Source organism: Panulirus ornatus, chromosome 64 (assembly GCF_036320965.1).
Source record: "Panulirus ornatus isolate Po-2019 chromosome 64, ASM3632096v1, whole genome shotgun sequence".
NCBI lineage: Eukaryota > Metazoa > Arthropoda > Malacostraca > Decapoda > Palinuridae > Panulirus > Panulirus ornatus.
In genome coordinates, this window is record NC_092287.1 from 4,008,874 (window position 1) to 4,029,658 (window position 20,785).

Genomic DNA, 20,785 nt, shown 5'->3' on the forward strand with positions numbered 1-20,785 from the left:
CACGGGAGGCAGTGACTAAGTAAGATATACGAGATAAATAAATATTATTCACTGCAGTAATTAAGTCCGGTAAGGCTTCATGTTAACTGCTACAAAATAGAATTCTTAATTTTTTTGTTTTAGGTTATGACCGTAAAATCTTGGTTCCACAATGTCATTTGTTTTTAGGCACCTTTGCAATATAATTTTTTTTCATATATGTATAATGGGAGCTGAACACATCACTTGAGACACCTGTCATGTTTAGACATAGTTAAAAGTTGGAGTGACTGTGGGACCTGCAGAAAATGACAGCAGAGACTGAGGTATGTAGAAACGGATTAGAAGATCTTTAAAAAGGGGTTAAAGGTTTTAAAAGTTTGAAGACTAAGAAATTACAACCTACCTTATCAAAGAAATTACGTTTTTTGTATTGTTAGTCTTTTGATGCACATGAATATGTATGCCTTTGCAGGAATGAGATTGTAAGTACTGAGAAATTAAGACTGCTTGGGAGGCTTCAGTATAATGCAATGGTTATACTTTAATGAGATGTCATAGAGGAACTAGCACAGTAGAAAAATCATAAACGTTTCAGATGTTCGTAGAATGTGTGGAAGGACTTGGGTAAATTCCTCATTTTCTCGATAACTTATGGTTTGTGAGGAATCCAATTGAATGCTTAAAGGGAAAAAAATCATTCCTAAAGTAACCAATAATATTATCAATTTTAAGCCAAAACTATAAGTACCCCACGTTCATTAAAATGTCATTTAACAAAAAGCTGTAAAAGGGAGTAAGTCAGATAATAATTTAATTAGCTGAAATCCATAGCACCAGATCAGCAGCTGTAACAGAAACTTAAGAAACACAACTTGAAAAAAAAGAGGTAAATTTCTATATTAACTTTACAGACTGATGACACTTTCCCTTTTCTATCCACACATTACCATAGCTAATTTACTTTAATGATTATAAAGGTGTTTCAGACTGTGCTCTTACATATTTTTCCATCCATTTCAGCAAAAAGCTAGTGGGCGCCTGGAAGCAAAGGATCTAGTTGTAGCAGCCAATATAATGTTCCTAGGAATTGCAGGATGCATTGCTGCAACCACAGAAAGTTTAATGCAGGTGGCTAAACTTAAGGATTTTGCTCCACCATGTTACGTCAACATCACTGCAGCATCTGCAGCAGATACATCAGGGTTTCCTAATCAACAGTGAACCTCCTTTTCCTATCTCTCTCTCTCTGTCTCTCTCTCTCTCTCTCTTTAAGTAAGGGGTTATGGACACCCCATTAAGAGTAAGCTATCCAGCTGTGAAAATAGCTACACATGGTAAAATTATTTTCCTAGAGATTACATTGTAAGCTAAGGACTAAATCACTTGGAAACTGCTGCCCTTGACTTGCATTAGCATCATGCCTTTGATTATTTTATTAGGCATCTGAACACTTCACCATGCTATAGCTGGTTCATTAATGGATACATCTTTCCAAGAGTTTCTAGAGAAATATACTTAGTAAAATTCTGATTTCTAAGATAATGTACATAGAAATTGTATGACCCTAAAAAAGTATCATGATTTGTCCAGGTTGCTTGAGGTTATTAGGGGAAAAGTAAACAGTTGCAAGAAATGAATACTCCTGCCACGGGTAATCAAATGTTAACCTCTCCATTTATTTCCAGTTTTTATTGTCTGTCAAATCTTTCACTAGAACTGACGTGACCAGGCACCCCATCTATAAGGCAGATTTTTAGAAATATATAGTTGTCCATATGTACCCAGTTATCTTGATGTTGTGAATGAATGTGGCCTTTTTTGTTTTTCTTGGCACTACCTTGCTGAAGTGGGGGTTAGTGATGCTGTTTTCTGTGGGGTGTAGTGGTGACAGGAATGGGTGAAGGCAAGCAAGTATGAATATGTACATGTGTATATATGTATATGCCTGTGTATGTATGCATTGATATGTATATGTATGTACGTATTTGGGCGTTTGTGTACATATGAGTGGATGGGCCATTCTTCGTCTGTTTCCTAGCAGCGATTAAGTATAATAATAATAAGAGTGTGGTGGAGAGAGCAGAGGACGTTGTATTGAAATGGTTTGGTCACATGGAGAGAATGAGTGAGGAAAGATTAACATTGAAGATTTATGTGTCAGAGGTGGAGGTGGAAAGATGGAGTGAAAAGGATTTTGAGTGACCAGGGTCTGAACATGCAGAAAGGTAAAAGGCATGCATGGAAAAAGAAGTCAGTCATGGTATGTCTGTTGGTATAATCTGTCTTTGTTGTATGGATGTGAAGCATGGGCCTCAGTTAAGAATGTACAGCTGAGGGAGTATGTATTGGAAATTAAATGTTAAGAAGGGTTGGTTGACTATGATATGGTATGGCAAAAGATTTGGGAGAGAGGAGTGTATGAGAGAGCTAAAGTGTGTGTGCAGAAATGGTTTGATCATATCGAGAGGATGGCTTTAGAGAGTGTGTGTGTCAAAAGTGGAGTTAATAAGGAAAAGGAGAATCGTGGAAGAGTTGGAAGGATGATATGAAAGAGTTTTGAGGTCTTGGGTAACAAAGTATCATAAATATAAGAATGAATTTGGGGTCCTCCATTCATTACAATACATTCACCTTCCAGACTTGCATGCCCCTTAGTTTACATTTTATATCTGCATTTCAGTTTCGTTATTCCTATTCCATAATTGAACTAAAGCCTTAAGAAAAAGCTGTAGGGATTCCCATTATCAAAACGGGTAAGGATGAAGGCTGGTTAATGAAATTACTTCAAAAGATATGAGGGACCAGATGAGGTTTGGTTCCTGCAGAATTTAACACAGCTTGGAATGGATCATTATCCTTACTATTACCTTTCCGATCTTGATTAGGAGTGCTGCAGCCTAATTAGTGTACTCACACAGTGTGTAATCATATACAAGGTAATCATATACAAGGCAGCAAGATGACACACTGAAGGTTACACTATAAAACTAGGGGCTAGATCAGAAAAAGGCATACTACAACAACACATAGTATTTCTTTACTGCATTTGGGTTTTTTACCTCCTGAAATTAGGTTTTACAATTATGTAAATATTCATATTAATTTTATCTATACTACCAAAAAGTTTGAGCACACCAAGCCCTATGAAGTAAAAGTTTGAATAGCTTTGAAAAAATAGTGCATGCTCCAATAGTTTCTATTTGGACAAGCATTATGAGCAACAGTTAAATAAAGACATGATCTAACATACATGAGAAAAGAAGACATTACTTTTTTTTTTTTAAACAGTAATGCATCCATGGTTATTAACTTTTAATCAATCCCCTTTCTCAAGTAAATTGGAAGATGAATAATGATTTAAGTAGACCAAAGATACGTAAAAATTAGCAGTTATATTTTTTTTCACCTTTTTTTTAACAAGTTAGCATTAAGAACAGACAAACTAAGATTTCAAGAAAGTGATAACATAGGAAAGTACTACCAACTTCCCAATTTCTGACCCTCTTAGTTGCCTTCTACAACACTCAAAAGATCATGAGTGGTGATATTTCTACCCTATCCCCTGAGACAGGATTCTATGTATAAAATAATAAAAGCTTATCAAAAACTTTTGTACTATTAAGAATCAGACCATATTAACCAATATCTAAGTAATATGAAAAATTTATACATAATTATTCAGAGCAACTCTAAAAAGTGCTAAATTAACTTTACTACAGTTAATGTATTAAGTTTAATTACAGAGAGACCCCATATGAAATCGACTCATTTAAAGCTGTAGCACTTAAATGTCGCGTTATGACCAAGGATCCATTTTATTTCTGTTGCAAAGTTCAAGTAAGTTGCAAAACTCGTATGGCTGTAATGTTGAAAGTTGATTTTCAAAAGTAATTTCTCAATTACGAGTTAAAAATGCTCCACAAGAGTGAGCCTTTCACAGAGAGAAATCAAGAAAAATAATTAATTTTCATAGGAAATTAAATGTTTTGAACAGTATATAAAAATGATGAACAAGCAGTTAACATAATCCTTCAACCACAATGCACTTCTTTTAGCATAGATCAATGACCATATCCAGTAAACGTTAATGTTATGCACACTGTACTTCATATCAAAATAACATTTACAGATGTTCATGTACTACACTGTGCTGTACAACTTATTTTGTCTTTGAAAATTGTCACATAAAACATACCTAAGGTATGTCGTAGGCAGCATAATGTACCTAGCCCTTTTACAAGGGTTCTTATGGGGAAAATGGATTTGAACCCATTTATGGAATGCAGCCCTAACATTAAACAAAGACCCTCTTGTTTGATCATAGAATTAGAAAAAGTCTCTCAGATTTAAAATCGATGGAATAAGTCATTCTAAATCACTTAGATCACTTAATTTTGAGGCCTCCTTGTGTGATATCTCTTTTTTAGGGTCATATGACCTATCTTCATAATCACTCTCATCAATGGAAATGTCCCCCTCGCTATGCTCTTCATTCTCTTTGTATGTCTTAATCTTCCGTTTTACATTTCTCAGTGAGGTTCTCCTAGGCTTTAATTCACTTGTACTTTCAAGATCAGGTTCTGGAGTAGTTGAACGACTAGTTGATGCACTTGTCACACTTCTCTCGGAACCAGAGAAAGTCTGCCCACAGGTTTCTTTTCTTCTTTTCCTGGATTCACTTTTGACATTTTTGTATTTCTTAAGAGATGGTTTAATTATAGAATTGTAAAAAGGGTTGGAAAGTTGATCTGTATGAGCTGAAGTTGAGGGATGAGACACTTTTTCCACATCACTATCATCACTGAGATCAGGATTGCTTGCAACAGTCCTATCTCCCCACTGCAAAATTGCTCTTATTTTTTCCTTTTTTTCTTCTTCATCAGAAGCACTTTCACTATCACCTAGATCTGTTTTAGCATTTATAGGTCTCTTTGGATTTTCCTTCTTGATACTTCTCTTGACATTTTTAGTCTTCATAGTTCTTTTTCTACTTTTTTCAGCCATCTCCACAACATTGGAGCTTAAATCAATTTGAAGATTTTTGACTTCATGTGTGACAAGAGTTGGTCTTACAGCATCAATATCTTCTTGCTTTATCTTCCTCTTTGTGACCTCCTTTTTCTCATCTTTCTTCCACTCTTCCTCTTCATCTGACATGGATACATCTCCATACTTCTTCCGTACTCTCTCTTTCACCAGAATACCTTGAATCAGCTTCTTCCAATTACCATAAATCCTCTTCTCCCTTTTCTCTTCTGCTCTTTTGGCTTGCTCAGTTTGTTCCTAATAAGAAAATATAAGTAAGATACTGGTTTAGGGTCCAAAATAGTGCAAAGTGAATACATACAAAGCAAAAATACAAATGTGAGTCAGTTGTACGCTGATGATACAGCACTGGTGGCTGATTCGGGTGAGAAACTGCAGAAGCTGGTGGCTGAGTTTGGTAAATTGTGTGAAAGAAGAAAGTTGAGAGTAAATGTGAATAAGAGCAAGGTTATCAGGTTCAGTAGGGTTGAGGGCCAAGTCAATTGGAAGGTAAGTTTGAATGAAGAAAAACTGGAAGTGAAGTGTTTTAGATATCTGGGAGTGGAGTTGGCAGCAGATGGAACCATGGAAGCGGAAGCGAGTCACAGGGTGGGGGAGGGGGCGAAGGTTCTGGGAGCGTTGAAGAATGTGTGGGAGGCAAGAACATTATCTCGGAGAGCAAAATTGGGTATTTTTGAAGGAATAGTGGTTCTAACAATGTTATATAGTTGGAAGGCATGGGCTATAGATAGGGTTGTGCAGAGGAGGGTGGATGTGTTGGAAATGAAATGTTTGAGGACAATATGTAGTGTGAGGTGGTTTGATCAAGTAAGTAATGAAAGAGTAAGAGAGATGTGTGGTAATAAAAAGAGTGTGGTTGAGAACGCAGAAGAGAGTGTATTGAAATGGTTTGGTCACATGGAGAGAATGAGTGAGGAAAGATTGACAAAAAGGATATACCTGTCAGTGGTGGAGGGAATGAGAAGTGGGAGACCAAATTGGAGGTGGAAGGATGGAGTGAAAAAGATTTTGAGTGATTGGGGCCTGAACATACAGGAGGGTGAAAGGCGTGCAAGGAATAGAGTGAATTGGAACAATGTGCTATACTGGGGTCGATGTGCTGTCAAGGGATTGAACGAGGGCATGTGAGGCATCTGGGGTAAACAATATCAGATACCCCAAGCCCCCCCATTTATACCCTCAATTGTAACATTACTCACTTCACGCTAATTGAATCACCCATAACTAGCAGCCAGTCTCTTGCATCATAACTACTGACACAGTCACCACCCTGCTCCCAAAACACTTGCATCTTCATTGTCCTCTTGTGGCCAAATGCATTAGCACTAATAATCACCCAACTATTAAGATTCACTTTCAAATTTACCCACATCAGTCTATAGCTCACTTTTTTACACTCTTTCACACAACTCTTGTTTCAGCAGTAGTGCTACCACTTCCTTAACTCTAACGCCAATCCCTAATTTTTCCTCCATACCCTTGAGTATTGTTTCACTTAGAGCGCAATCATCCAACTTCCCTTCCTTAAATTTACTTCCTGTCTCTCCTTTCTTCTCATCTTTATTATTTCCACACACACTGAGACACTCCAGTCTGAGCCATTAAGGAGGATGAGCATTTCTCATTAGCTCCTTTTCCTATTTTTCAAAATTGAAATACCAGAAGGGGAGGGATTCCTGCGTTCCACACCTGCCCTTCTAAGTTGCCTTCTACGACACGCAGGGAATACATGGGTAGAATTCTCTACCTATTATTCCCTTTACTGGTGTTACTAGATTTCACCTGCATAAGGTTATGGCAAGACTGTAGCATCGAGAGTAGAGTCTCATCATAATACTTCTCAATATTTAGATTGGTAAACATCTGACAACATACCTGGTTCCAAGCATCCAGTAATGTATCTTTGAATTCTTCACAAACAACATAGCCATCATATACAGGATGTGTCCAGCCTGAATGAAAATCAAATCCCACCATGGCTGGAGCGCAGTCAATGTTCAACTTCCGAGCAATGCGATTCAGACCTGCAACTAAAACAAAGAAGTAAAAAATAAGTTCAAAAACAATGAAGAGATTTGTTACTCATGAAATTCTGCAAAAGCATATGCTAAACCACTGGTTTCAAATTTATAACATTAACCCTTAAAATGCTGTGTACATCTACACAAGAACATAAACAGTTGTAATGCATATTAATACAAGTATTAATTTTTCCCTTCATTGTTGGGCTTGCTTGTCTCTTGAGAGTGCCCATAGAAGAGTCAAGTGATGCTACTATCCACAAATGGAGAAATATGACAGATCTCAGACACTCCTCAAAAGGGTTGAACATAAATTGTACTAGGTAGTCATTTTTGGAATGAAAAAAATTCATATTGTATCATTATCTATATTTTTTTAAAAAAAGATAAAGAAGAAACTTATATCAATTCAACAATGTAAACAAAGTTATAAAGTTTTATGCTCTGTCCATGCCACCAACTTCCTTATCACCACTCTACCATACAACTTACCAAGTATACTCAAACTTATACCTCTCTAATTTGAACATTCACATACTTCCTCCCATTGCCTTTATACAATGACACAATATAGGCTTTCTATCTCTCCTTAGGCACCTCACCTTGATCCATAAACACAATGAAAATCCTAACTAAATAACACAATACAATCTCCCACATTCTTAAGAAATTCAACTGTAATCTCATCCACTGGGGGTGTTTTGCATCACTTCTTATACATGGCTTTCACCACCTCTTCTAAATTCCCCAAACCATTTGCCATGACTCTCTAACCTTGCACACCTGCATATCTAAATCACCCAATATCAATCACCATATTATCGAACACATTCAACAGTATTTCAAAATATTCACTCATTGCTGCCTGTTACCACTCTCATTTGCCCCCTTTACAGATGCTTCCATTTGATAATTTCCTTCCAAAACATTTTCTTCACCCTAAGGTCTACTAATACAAATTAAGCACAGCTCTCACTTGCCCAACTTCTCAGTCCATGCACCTTCCTTTTGACCACCAGCTACTTTCTCTTGTACATTCCTCAATCGCTTGCTCTCCTTCCCTATAAGTAATGTCCATGCATTCCTATTTTCTTCATCCCACCACTCACAACCATTTTTCATATCCCTATTTCCCACTTTCCACATACCACACACTTCTCTTGCACATTCCTTGCCGACTCCCCTTCCTTAATTTACTCTCACCTTTACCCATTCTACACTCAGTCCTTCGTGGTATCTCTTTCCACAAGACTCTTTTCAAAGCTCACTCACTTTCACCACCCCTCTCCCCAGCCACATCATTTCCTTTTTTCCGAATGCCTCAACGGACCTTCACACTAACTAGTACCATGCACTGATCAGACACCCCACCAGCTCCTCCTCTCAGCACATTCACATCCAAAAGTCTTTCTGAAAGTCTATCAAGCCTATTTATTACTACATAAACCAGTAATGTTACCCTCCCCCAATCATCTACCCAAACAACCAACATGGCTGTCTATTTACCTATATCTCTGACCCCTGTTCCCTCTGGTAACTCCCTCAAGAGGTAAGCCAGTGCCACTTGTTTGCCTTTAGTACCTAACCCTAAGCATGCCAATGGCAGAGGGCAACTCTAATACAGTGCTTTCAGTGGCTCCTACCTAACGTTAAGTATTGCCTTCTATATTAGATTTTCTTAAAGATGAACTACTGAGAATACATGACTAATACAATCCCTTCAAAAACCTAAGAAAATATCTAAAACCCCTCATATGAAACTGAAGTACTGCTTACATAAATGTGCGGTAAACATTGACTGTGTGTTCAGAATCAGAGTTGTTGCTGTTGTTTTTAAGCTCATCAGTCATTACTTCCATATCAAAGTATGTACACATCCAAAAATTCTTTGCTAGGGCAAAGAACAGTCACAGAATTACTAATTCTCTCTTTAGAAGAAAAAAAAATGTCCCCACTACAGTGATTTAGTTTAGGACGGTTATTCTGCAGAAAACTATTAACAGCTATACAGACATCCATGGCATTCACCTACTTGGGATATGTACACAGCCCCCAGGTAGCATACTTGGCTTGAAGAGTTCAACATTGCCATATTCATTACGAGGGACTTTTCCTCCAGAGGCTACAGGAGGTATGTAGTCTTCCACTTGCCATTCTCCAAACAATTCTAATGGCCTGTCTTTAATAACTTTGCATATATTCTGGAATACATAAAATGTAACAAGTTAAGACAAATTCATTTCAAGACCTTAACACAAGTTTCAGGGTGTTTCTAGTAAGAAACACTTAAGAGTTTCTCTCTTTAATATCAGGGTCTACAAAGCTTACAAACCTATTCCATAGAAAGCAGTTTACTAAGAGAACAGATGATAAATATTTACTTATGTCAGTCACATAAAACACAAAGCAACATCATGCATCTTTGTAAACTGATAATCTGAAGCAGAGGTACCCATCCTTTGTCTGGATTATTATCTTTAAAAAATGAAGGGGTGGATGCCTTACTAGATAACCCCAAAAACCCAACTTTCACATGATTTATTTATAACATTATTTGCAGATCTCCATTTGCAACTGATTCTTGGGTTCTGGTCATTATGCCATGATTTCCTTCATGTCTAACAACAATTTCATCAGATGTCTCGTGAAAAATATTACAATTATAATATAAAATGGATATGACTTGTGAAATGTGCTACAAGAGTAAATGTACTTACCATATGCTGTGAGGAGCTTTCACCAGAAGAGTAAGGCATTTGTGCACAAAGGAAAGGTGGAGGGTAAGTGAATAAGGCAACTGTACAAGTAGGAAAGGGGGGAGAATAAGTGGTTTTCAGTGAAGGCAAAATCAGTGTCAAGGATATCTGATGCCACTGTGGTTATTTAATCTGTTTACGGATAGAGGAGTGACAGAGATGACAGATCATTGAATATGCTTATAGCATATCAAGGGTGGAGGGACATGGAGGTGAATTAGTTGCTGTTATGAAAATGATAAATCTCTGGTGGCAAACTTGAGAGAGAGTATGTATGATAAAAGAAAGCTGAATATAAATGTGAACAGAAATAAGATAACTTGGTGTAGGTGACATATGAGGCAGTAGTATGAGAGTAAGTTTGAATGGGCAGGATCTGTAGGAAGTGGACTCCCCAAGATACCAGAGAGTGGACACGACAGGAAATGAAAGCATAGGGGTTGAAGTCAGGATGGGAGATAAAGTCAAGAATGCAAAGAAGTCACTGTTTGTTAGGAAAAAGATGGGTATATCTGACGGTATAATAGTCCAGAAAGTGTTGTATGGATTGTGGGGTCATGACTGCAAAAGAGCGGAAGAGGATGAACATGCTGGAAATGAAATGCCTGAGATCAGTTTGGGAGAAAACCAAGGCACATGAAGTAATCAAAGTATACCATGGGTCTTGGCTGTGGATAACATTATTTGGTTTCAAAGTATATACAACAACTAAAGAGTAAATGCAAGCAGAGGAGGCCATTGTTTGTCTTTTTCCTGATACTAACTTGCTAAGCTGGAAGATGGGAAAACAACCAAGATAAAAATATGAATAATACTATCCTATAAGGGTGGAGAAAGGCAGTTGGATACATACACAAATTATCAATATCATCAATAAGCAAATTTGGAAAAGTAATAATATCAATAATAAATAAAGAATTATACACAAAATACCTCACCCTATCCCACTTTGGCCGTGCCTTGACAATCTTGTATGGCTCTTCATCAATCTTCACTGTTTTCGCTTCTTTCATCCAGGTGTCCCGTGAACACAAGGTGAACACACTGTCACGGGGGTATACTGGCTCCTTCTTAAAGAATCCAACAGGAGACACATCCGGGGGATGGATTGCTTCAAACTTGAGAAGGTGACGTTGTAAAGCATACAGTGGATGATTCTTGTACCTAATGAGATGCAAACTTTGAAACAACCATACCCCAAATGCAAAACTGGATGGAAAATGCAAAAAAGAATGAAAAGTACATGACATAAAACAGAAAACAGCTCCACCAATGAGAGCATGCTAGAGCCACAGGCTCATGAAAAAGTGTGAATGGTAACGAAACAAATACATGGTAAAAGATGCAATTTATGACTAAAAGAAACACCATGAAGAAAGGGTAAGTGAGCAACAACAGTAGCTGGTGTGTTCACCCTGGGTGTAGGTCCAGGGGTACACACTTGGCATGCTAAATTTTTTTTTTTTTTGCCGGTCTCCCGCGTTTGCGAGGTAGCGCAAGGAAACAGACGAAAGAAATGGCCCAACCCACCCCCATACACATGTATATACATACGTCCACACACGCAAATATACATACCTACACAGCTTTCCATGGTTTACCCCAGACGCTTCACATGCCCTGATTCAATCCTCTGACAGCACGTCAACCCCGGTATACCACATCAATCCAATTCACTCTATTCCTTGCCCTCCTTTCACCCTCCTGCATGTTCAGGCCCCGATCACACAAAATCTTTTTCACTCCATCTTTCCACCTCCAATTTGGTCTCCCACTTCTCCTCGTTCCCTTCACCTCCGACACATATATCCCCTTGGTCAATCTTTCCTCACTCATTCTCTCCATGTGCCCAAACCATTTCAAAACACCCTCTTCTGCTCTCTCAACCACGCTCTTTTTATTTCCACACGTCTCTCTTACCCTTACGTTACTCACTCGATCAAACCACTTCACACCACATATTGTCCTCAAACATCTCATTTCCAGCACATCCATCCTCCTGCGCACAACTCTATCCACAGCCCACGCCTCACAACCATACAACATTGTTGGAACCACTATTCCTTCAAACATACCCATTTTTGCTTTCCGAGATAATATTCTCGACTACCACACATTCTTCAAGGCTCCAAGAATTTTCACCCCCTCCCCCACCCTATGATCCACTTCCGCTTCCATGGTTCCATCCGCTGCCAGATCCACTCCCAGATATCTAAAACACTACTTCCTCCAGTTTTTCTCCATTCAAACTTTATATATATATATATATATATATATATATATATATATATATATATATATTTATATTTATTTTGCTTTGTCGCTGCTTTTACCCCAGATGTTTCACATGCCCTGGTTCAGTTCACTGAAAGCACGTCAACCCCAGTATACCAAATCGTTCTAATTCACTTTATTCCTTGTACACCTCTCACCCTCCTGTATCTTCAGGCCGATTGCTCAAAATCTTTTTCACACCATCCTTCCACTTCTAATTTGGTCTCCCACTTCTCCTTGTTCCCTCCAACTCTAACACACATATCCTTTTTCTCAATATTTCCTCACTCATTCCCTCCGTATGTCTAAACCATTTCAACACAACCTCTTCTGCTCTCTCAACCATACTCTTTCTATTTCCACATAACTCTCTTACCCTTTCATTACTTACAAGATAAAACTACTTCACACCACATATTGTCCTCAAACATCTCATTTCCAACACATTCACCCTCCTCCACAAAACCCTATCTATTGCCCATGCCCTGCAACCATATAACATTGTTGGAACTTCTACTCCCTCAAACATACCCATTTTTGCTCTCTGAGATAACATTCTCCCCTTTCACACATTCTTCATCGCTCACACTACTGTTTTAAGTGCATGGTCACTGATCTACAGTTTGTGCAAAAAGAGTAACCCTCTGGAAAATACATAGAAAGTTGGATGACCTAAGTGATGATGAATACTTTTGATGTATCACTTGATAAGTAAAATAAACCTGTGTATGAAAATATATTAACTAAAATCATGTTAAATAGAAAGAAAGAAAGAACTAATCTAGGTCTTTATCTCTTTTCTGGGGTTGTCAGATGTCAATAACCCATCACTCTGCAGGCAAAGGACCAGGCCAACATAAAAATGTTTGTTATAACTTTTGTAACATAATTCTAAATTTTCATTTCATGTATTTTTTTTTTTTAATTTCACAAATTCAGCTGGATAATGCTATCAATACCACTGTTCAAGGATAAAATCCTTCACACCATTGTTTAGCATTGTTTAGCTTCAATTTTTAAACCTGGTATCATTACAAGTTTTACTGGCTGATAATATTTTTCCATTACATTTCTCATGCATTGTTTTTGGTATCTATTTGCTTGGTGTTAGACAACTTTTCATGTCTTAAGAAATATGATATCAAAAGACCATATCAGTATAAAAAAGGAACATAGCAGGAAATCACAACAGAATATTACTCAAGTATATAGCATACAAGTAGAAACTCCATAATGCCATATATCTACCTTATTTCTTCTCTTTTTCACTAAAATTAACTAGAGGTTGGGATAAATAGTACTAGGAAATCAAAGCAAACTGACGGTCATCCTCAGGTGAGATGAGTATGGTGCCTTAAAACAACTAGAAATAAGCCAAACTATCTACAGAAGCATGGCAATGGATTTAGTCATGGATGCTACTAGTTTTCTTACTCTGCAATTGTTTTTGGCAGTGGTTGCTGTCGGAGATTTTGGTCCATTTCCTCTTCCTCCTCCCTATCAAGTCGTGTCTTCCTTCCCTCAAATGGTTTCAGTGCCTTTTTCCACCACTTACTGCAGCACCGCATCTTGTAAAACATAGGACTTTTAACTCTTGTAAAAGGGAAATGCTGAAAAATTAAAATTCAAAATTCCTGTACTCCTATAAAGCTATCATGTTTTTGGCTGTTCCCTTTCAGTATGCTCCTCAACTTTTGACTATTATGCTCATGACTTTGGCTATTTTTCAAATAAATGCAAAACCATTTACCACTGAGATAAGTAAGAGTGTTATTATCCATTTACCACCGAGATAAGTAAGAGTATTATTATGTCATCAACATTATCACCAATCATGCGAGGTAGTGCTAGGAAAAGACAACAAGGCCACATTCGTTCACACTCAGTCTCTAGCTGTCATGTGTAATGCACCGAAACCACAGCCCCCTTTCCACATCCAGGCCCCACAAAACTTTCCATGGTTTACCACAGATGCTTCACTTGCCCTGGTTCAATCCACTGACAGCACATCGACCCCAGTATACCGTATCATTCCAATTCACTCTATTCCTTGCACGCCTCTCATCCTCCTGTATGTTCAGGCCCCAATCTACGACATGCAGGGAATATGTGGGAAGTATTCTTTCTCCCCTATCCCCAGGGATAATATATATATATATATATATATATATATATATATATATATATATATATATATATATATATATATATATTGACATACTGTCAATGGATTGAACCAGGGCATGTGAAGGTGAAGTAGAAAAAGTGTAGGGGACAGGACAGAACCTTGAAGGACACCACTGTTGATGGAGAAAAGGGGGAGGCTTATCCATCAATACCCAGAAAGATAGATTGGCCTGAGAGGAAGAAGCTAAGTGAAGGAGGGAAGCCAAAAGAGGGGGGCTTAGAGATGAGACTTTGATGCCAAACCCTATCAAAAGCCTTCGATATGTCAAGTGCATCTACACGACATCTCAAAATCCTTCAGGGATGATAATCTGACATTAGTAAGATAGGAAAGAATATCACCAGTGGATCTTGCCTTATTGAAGCTATACTAGCAACTACTCATGACTCCCCAAATCTTTCAAGGATGATTACCAGACACTAGTAAGGCAGGAAAGAATATCAATGGTGGCTCTCGTCTTACGGATGCCATACTGGTGATCTGAGAGAAGACTCATTTTCGAGGTGTTTAAGGATATGGGAGTTGAGGAGAGATTCAAATACTTTGGATATGGTAGATGTCAAGGCAATATGATGATAGTTAGAGGGGTCAGAATGGTCACCCTTCTTAGCAATGGGATGTATCAATCCATACTTCCATGGAGAAGGAAAAGTTTTGGTTATTAAACAGAAACAGAACAGACAAACAAGCACAGGTGCAAGTTCAGAGGCACACTCTTTCAGTACATGGGGATGGATGCCATCAGGACCATAAGCCTTGCTTGTGTCCAGAGAAAGAAGCACTTTTGAGATAGCAAAAAAAGATATTACAGGATGAGGCATAGATTTGTAAGAAGAGCATCAGGGGGTTAAGGAATGTCAGTCATCCAAAGTGGAGTTAGAGGAGAATTGAGAACCAAACACAGTTGCTTTGCCTACTGAGGACACAGCTATAGTAGCATCAGAATGGAAAAGTGATGGAAAGTTAGAGCATACATGATATTAAACCTAGTAGCTACTGTAAATGATGACATCACTGCAACAAATACTTTGTGCAAAACTGAACTTTTTAAGAAGAGGTCTCTAAATTATTCTCATATATTGGTACTTTGTAGTTTAAATGCCACACTCACTAAATTTTGTCCAGAAAAAAGAAAACTTACCCTGTTTTCACTGGAGAGCCAACTAGAAATATAACGCCGAGTTACATCCTTAATCGTCAAATTGGCACTGAAGGCAGTGATGTAAGCAGATGCAGCTGGTATACGTACCTTAAGAATTAGAGATATTGAACTTTATAATAAAAAACATGTATCTCATATGCTAAGAAACTATGTCATCCAATTTACAAAACTATGTTCTTGTATGTCAATAAAAGTAACTTCATATGTAAAATTTAGAGTTTTGCCCCCTTCAGTAAAATATTTTTCTTTTAATTCTAAATTATACATCACAACTGTAGATGGCTTTACCTCAATTTCTGGAATGCAGTGAATTTTGCCTCTTGCTACATCAATGCAGATCCACCTCTCCTCCTCTTCAACATATACTTCTGCCCATTCTAGCAATGGCTCAGCCTTTCTTCTTTTACTCTCCAACTCCCCATCTTTCTCAATTTTCCTCCTTTTTCCTGCGTTATTTTCTTCGGTATTCTTTCTATTGCTGGAGCTTCTTTGCATTTTTCCTGTTGATTTTCGACTTCTCTGTATCTTAACTGGGTTAGGTTCAAAGTCACTATCCCATTCATCATCACTTAAAGATTTTCTCTTCTTTACTGTCCCTTCTATCTTTTTAGATTTCTTTGTTACTGCACCTTTCTTTTTCTCAACTTCCTCATCAGACTCTGAAGATAACATTTTCCTATTGTTACAATTTTTTTTCCCTTTGCTAATTTTTGCCATTAACTTCTTTTCACACCTTTCTGAGTTTTGAGAACAAGATGCTTCAGAAACTGGACCTTTGTTCTTTTCCTCTTTCTTTGATGGCCTAATCAGTATTTCAGCACTTGGCTTCCAGCTCATTGGTTGCAGGGATAACACTAAACGTACTTTCATTCCTAGGGCACGACAGATGACAATAAACATATACACAAATTCTCGATTGGAGTGTGCCTTCTTAATTTCAAATCTCTTACATAACAGAGTCTCTAAAGGATGGCTCCAATAATCATCTTCCATATTCTCTGGTTTTAATGTTATTTTCCTTGAGAACCAATTGGTGAACTTCTCCAAGTAGTTCATGTCCAGTCTCTTTGGGGGATAAGCATTCTTGTCAGTAATAATTGAAAGAGCAGCTCCAAGTAGAATGTCAGAGTTCATAGTCTGATTAACATATCTTCCATGAGCAAACAGGCATAACAGATGAACCTTGTGCATATTCTCATAAACTTCTTTGATGGACTTATTTACACTTTTACGTAGGTAATCCTCTATCTGTAAAAAAGAAAATAATGTACGTGATAAATTCTTTTTGTTTCATCGTTAAAATTTTCAAATACTTCCAAATATCAATATACAAATTACAGAAAATTCAAAATACAGTTATGGAACATCTAATGCTCATTTGCTAATTTCTCACAAACTTACTCAAAGATAATCAATCTTGATTCTTTAAATTTAATCAATCAACAAGTGTATGCTTACCATCTCCTCCTCAGTTCGCCTCTTCCTTCTGCGGACACCCCACATTACATCTGGGGCATCAAGTTCTATTTGGACCCCTTCTGGCTTTGCTTTGACAGCTTGTGATTCAGACAAAAGCTCTTTGACTTCATCAACTCCTTCCATTTCATCTACTTCCTCCCAGTCACTCATACCAGAATCAGACGCTGCACCAGTAGACTCTTTTATCAAATCTGATTTGTTCTTTTTGTTTGTGTTACTGACCATGATGTGGGTTTTCCCTTTGGTAGCACCTTTTAGTTTAGAGCAGTTTGATGTGGTTAAAACATTCTTGGTTTCCCTCTTACTCACATTAATATTTTTTACTTTCCTCCTTTCTTTGAACTTCTTATTTTCAAGAGCAGACTCTTCTTTGCTTGGTGTACGTCTCCTCTTCTCATCCTTTGAGTGTAAAGGTAAACTTTTCTGGACACTCTCTTTCTTAGTTTTATTCCCTCTCAGTGATTTCCCTTCTCCAGAACTTTTTCCTACTTGGAACCCTTCAAATATCTTTTGTTCAATTACTGAGAAATCTATATCCTCATCATTAGCCAAGCTTTTATTTCTACTTTCTGATTCTTTTTGAGATATCTCATGCCTCTGAACTCTGGGAGAATCTTGATCCCTTCTATTTTTCTTTCCAGAAGACTTAACTTCTTTCCCTTTATCCTGAGATCTAAACCTTTTTTTGGATTCCTCCTTTTCTGCTGCAGCCAGATTATTCTTAGTTTTTGACATACGTACATGTGACTTATTCATTTTTAATTTACCCTTACCATCACTTAACTTGTTTGAGGAACCAAAGTTCATTGTTTCTTCACCTAGGTTTTTATTATTTTCCTCATCTGAGTTTCTCAAAGAGTTAGGTGTTTTTCTGGCAACAACAGCTAAAGGGCCAGAAACTGAAGGATCAGAACCAGAAGAACTGGGACCTGAAGACCTGGAGCACGAACGTCTTTTCATAGTCATCTGCTCCTGAATGCCTGTGTTATGTGTGTGGGCCACCATTCCATATCTGTAATACAAATGCCCCATACACATTAGCTAAATGACGAAAACATCAAGTAATATCCTAGTGCACATACAATCAAATGTTAGAAAGTTAAACAAGTGCTGCTATACATTACATGTCCCTCACCAAAGTTTTCTCAAACTGCAAAAGAAAAGAGTTGCCATGCATTTTTTCTTTAACAAAACAAAACTATTACAGTGAGACCAAATGCAAACATCCACTTTCGTCAAAAATATCATTTACATGAATAGTTTCAAAAATTACCTCACTTCAGTTTAATGAGGAAATCTGTTAACTTGTATACTTAAAAGCAGGTGTAAGTGATCAACCTGTGACATGTATACCTTATGCATGTGATACAATAAAAAGAACTATGGCAGTGTCTTGCGAGATATGAAAGCCCATAATCTCCAAAGGTTAAGAGCCTCTTGACCTAAATATGTGAACATGGAAGTCTGGTGGTAAGTGCAAATTGCTAACCTTGCCACCACGGCAAAATCTTGTTGAAGGTAATATTACATACACAGGTAAGTATTATGAAGAGGTTAACACCTCTCATCCTTCACTAATAACACAAACAGTGGTTGCTGTAATTACTTGCTCTGGCACTTTACCCTCCATTCAACTGTCCCCACCCCACACTGATGTTATCACTGTCCTACCCCATAGGTCAAATCAACCACCTTAAAAGTCTTCGGAACATGGATGTTGCCCTCATAGTGACTTGGTGTTCTGAGAGAGAGGGGGGGGGGGGAAGGGTAGGCAACAATAATTAAAAAAGAAAGTGTTCGCAGTGTATCATCCCAGACAAGGTTTTACATCCTTGAAAACTTGCATTTTTCTCTTGGGTAGGTTTGGCCCATAAGCTAAGATAACGTAACAGCATGGCAGAAGGGAGTTTAAAAAAAATTTCTTGGCCATGAGGAAAGCTGAACATAATACAAACTCATTGGTCGTGACACAGTATCACTCCTCAAAGCTATCCTGAAACTGTTGCCGCCAAATGCAGTACCCACGTCCCTCTGTGTACTGAAAATTACTTCATGTCACGGCATTACATGGCCCATTTCGACAACCTGTATGCCCTGTGATTGCACATGACATTGTCTTTAATGAAGGACAGACTTGAATTACGAACAATACAAGTGTGACAGTAAGCAGCACTCCCGCCCCTTTCTTACACCATCCCTACAACCACAACAGGAAAACTATTGAAGGCAACAATTACCCATGACAACCTTAAATGACAACTCAGTATATATATTCTATACCTACCATGCACACTGATTGTTGTGGCAGCGTTTACGATAGCTCAGGAAAGACACTCAATGAATATGGAGGATCTCAGGTGATAAGGTGGCCATGCGTAACTTACGCAACACAACACAATGTAAACAAATAATTCCCTTGCGTTACGTCACGCGTTCATACGCATCCTATGAGACCATTAATTAATTGAATCAAATAAATAAAATACACATTTTACATTCACATAAGATGGAACAGGAAGTATAATTACGTTTACTAATTTCCAACGTGGTTCTCAGGGGTTGCTTAGTCAGCGTGATGAACAATATGTATATATATTTTTTATTCCGTTTCCTGTTACGAAAGTAACGATGAGAATGAATTACTTCCCAAGAAGAATAAAGATTCATCTCATCATATATATGGGATGCAATTAGATATTTGACGGCAGACATAATACGAATTGCGTATATAAATCATTCCCTCTGTTCCGAGACCTCCTAATAATAAAGGCAAATCAAAACGGAAATGATGCAATAAAATATTATCAACAATACTGATACATGGGGGAAAAATAGAGAAATGCATTTGATGTCAAACACCAAAATCTTGACAAAGTTTAGATTTTAGACTAGTTAGGTTGTTGCTTTTTCTAGTGCTACTTCATTATAGTTTGATATTTCAAAGCATAGGTTTTATCATGTAAGGAACCTTTATGTTTAGCGATTTTTTTTAGAGAGAAAAAAAAGTTACTTCAAGAGTAACTCAATGTTTGGGTAGTTTAATACTGTTGGCGCCAGACGTATGAAAGTTGACTGCGAAAATAATGGAATGACTCATTTAATCCATTGTGGACACGTCAGTCTGTAAGATGCCTTATTGAATGTATAAGATCCTAAGAAGCCTTATTGAATGTATAAGATCCCATTGTTGTTTACTGGCAGGAAGAGATCATGTTTACTCAGCGAAGTAAATAAACTCAGTACACCACGAGACTCGAGCTGTTTGAAACCCCCTATGTGTTGCTCCGCCTCGCGAGTTATTTTTCACCGGTTTCTCCTCCTATGGGACTTGTGTGGGAGGAACAAGTGGTGCCCAGACCCGGGAACAGCCTTTACGTGCTCAAGCGAACTGAACTTTTGTATACGTGCAGCAAGCTGTGGTGATTACTCATGATGGCGAAGGAGCAACTTGAAAGAGGACGAGCGGCTGCTCGTGGATGGTGTACGAGAGCCTCCAAGGCTTTGCTGACTTTGCTTGAACTGCCAACTGTGTCCAGGGTGCAGCTAGAAGACGCTATAGCGGATTTAGATAAGCGTCTAGACACCTTGGACCGAGTTCAAGCGGAATATGAATTGACAGTAAGTGACCCTGAGTTGTTGGAAGCAGACCTGGACAAAGCAGATAGTTTAGGCAGTGGTGTTAGAGCTGTTCGGGTGCAGGCTGGCGAACTGTTGGCGAAACTGGATAAGACTGCCGTCCAAAAAGGGTCGGGAAGTAGTGACGATAAGTCTGCAAGTGCAAGCGCAGTGTGTACTAGTGCCAGTGTGAACCTTCCACGGCTCGACTTGCCGAAGTTTAGTGGTGAACTAACCCAGTGGCAGTCATTCTGGGATTTGT

At 38.0% G+C, this 20,785-nt stretch overlaps 2 protein-coding genes across 6 annotated transcripts in view; one reads left to right on the forward strand and one right to left on the reverse strand.

Annotated features, from left to right (window-relative positions):
* The window catches only part of LOC139746138 (uncharacterized), a 100,141-nt gene extending 96,552 nt beyond the window's left edge, over window positions 1-3,589 (forward strand). For all 3 annotated transcript variants that reach the window (XM_071656996.1, XM_071656997.1, XM_071656998.1), the window contains one exon: window positions 1,003-3,589. In XM_071656996.1, the coding sequence (XP_071513097.1) occupies window positions 1,003-1,203 (201 nt within the window). In that variant the 3' untranslated portion in view covers window positions 1,204-3,589. The remainder of the gene's footprint in view (window positions 1-1,002) is intronic.
* Window positions 2,998-19,342, reverse strand: LOC139746136 (DNA repair protein complementing XP-C cells homolog). 3 transcript variants are annotated; one of them, XM_071656993.1, is made up of 9 exons: window positions 19,193-19,342; window positions 16,888-17,920; window positions 15,718-16,677; window positions 15,409-15,516; window positions 13,514-13,647; window positions 10,744-10,969; window positions 9,082-9,250; window positions 6,904-7,058; window positions 2,998-5,265 (listed from the first exon to the last, which is right to left on the reverse strand). In XM_071656993.1, exons 2-9 carry the CDS (start codon window positions 17,911-17,913, stop codon window positions 4,348-4,350), a joined length of 3,696 nt encoding a protein of 1,231 aa, XP_071513094.1. In that variant the 5' UTR covers window positions 17,914-17,920; window positions 19,193-19,342; the 3' UTR covers window positions 2,998-4,347. The 3 variants fall into 3 exon arrangements, with proteins under 3 accessions (XP_071513094.1, XP_071513092.1, XP_071513093.1); XM_071656991.1 differs by having other exon boundaries at window positions 13,514-13,689; XM_071656992.1 differs by lacking the exon at window positions 19,193-19,342 and adding an exon at window positions 18,864-19,100 and having other exon boundaries at window positions 13,514-13,689.
* Window positions 19,343-20,785: the final 1,443 nt, after the last annotated feature.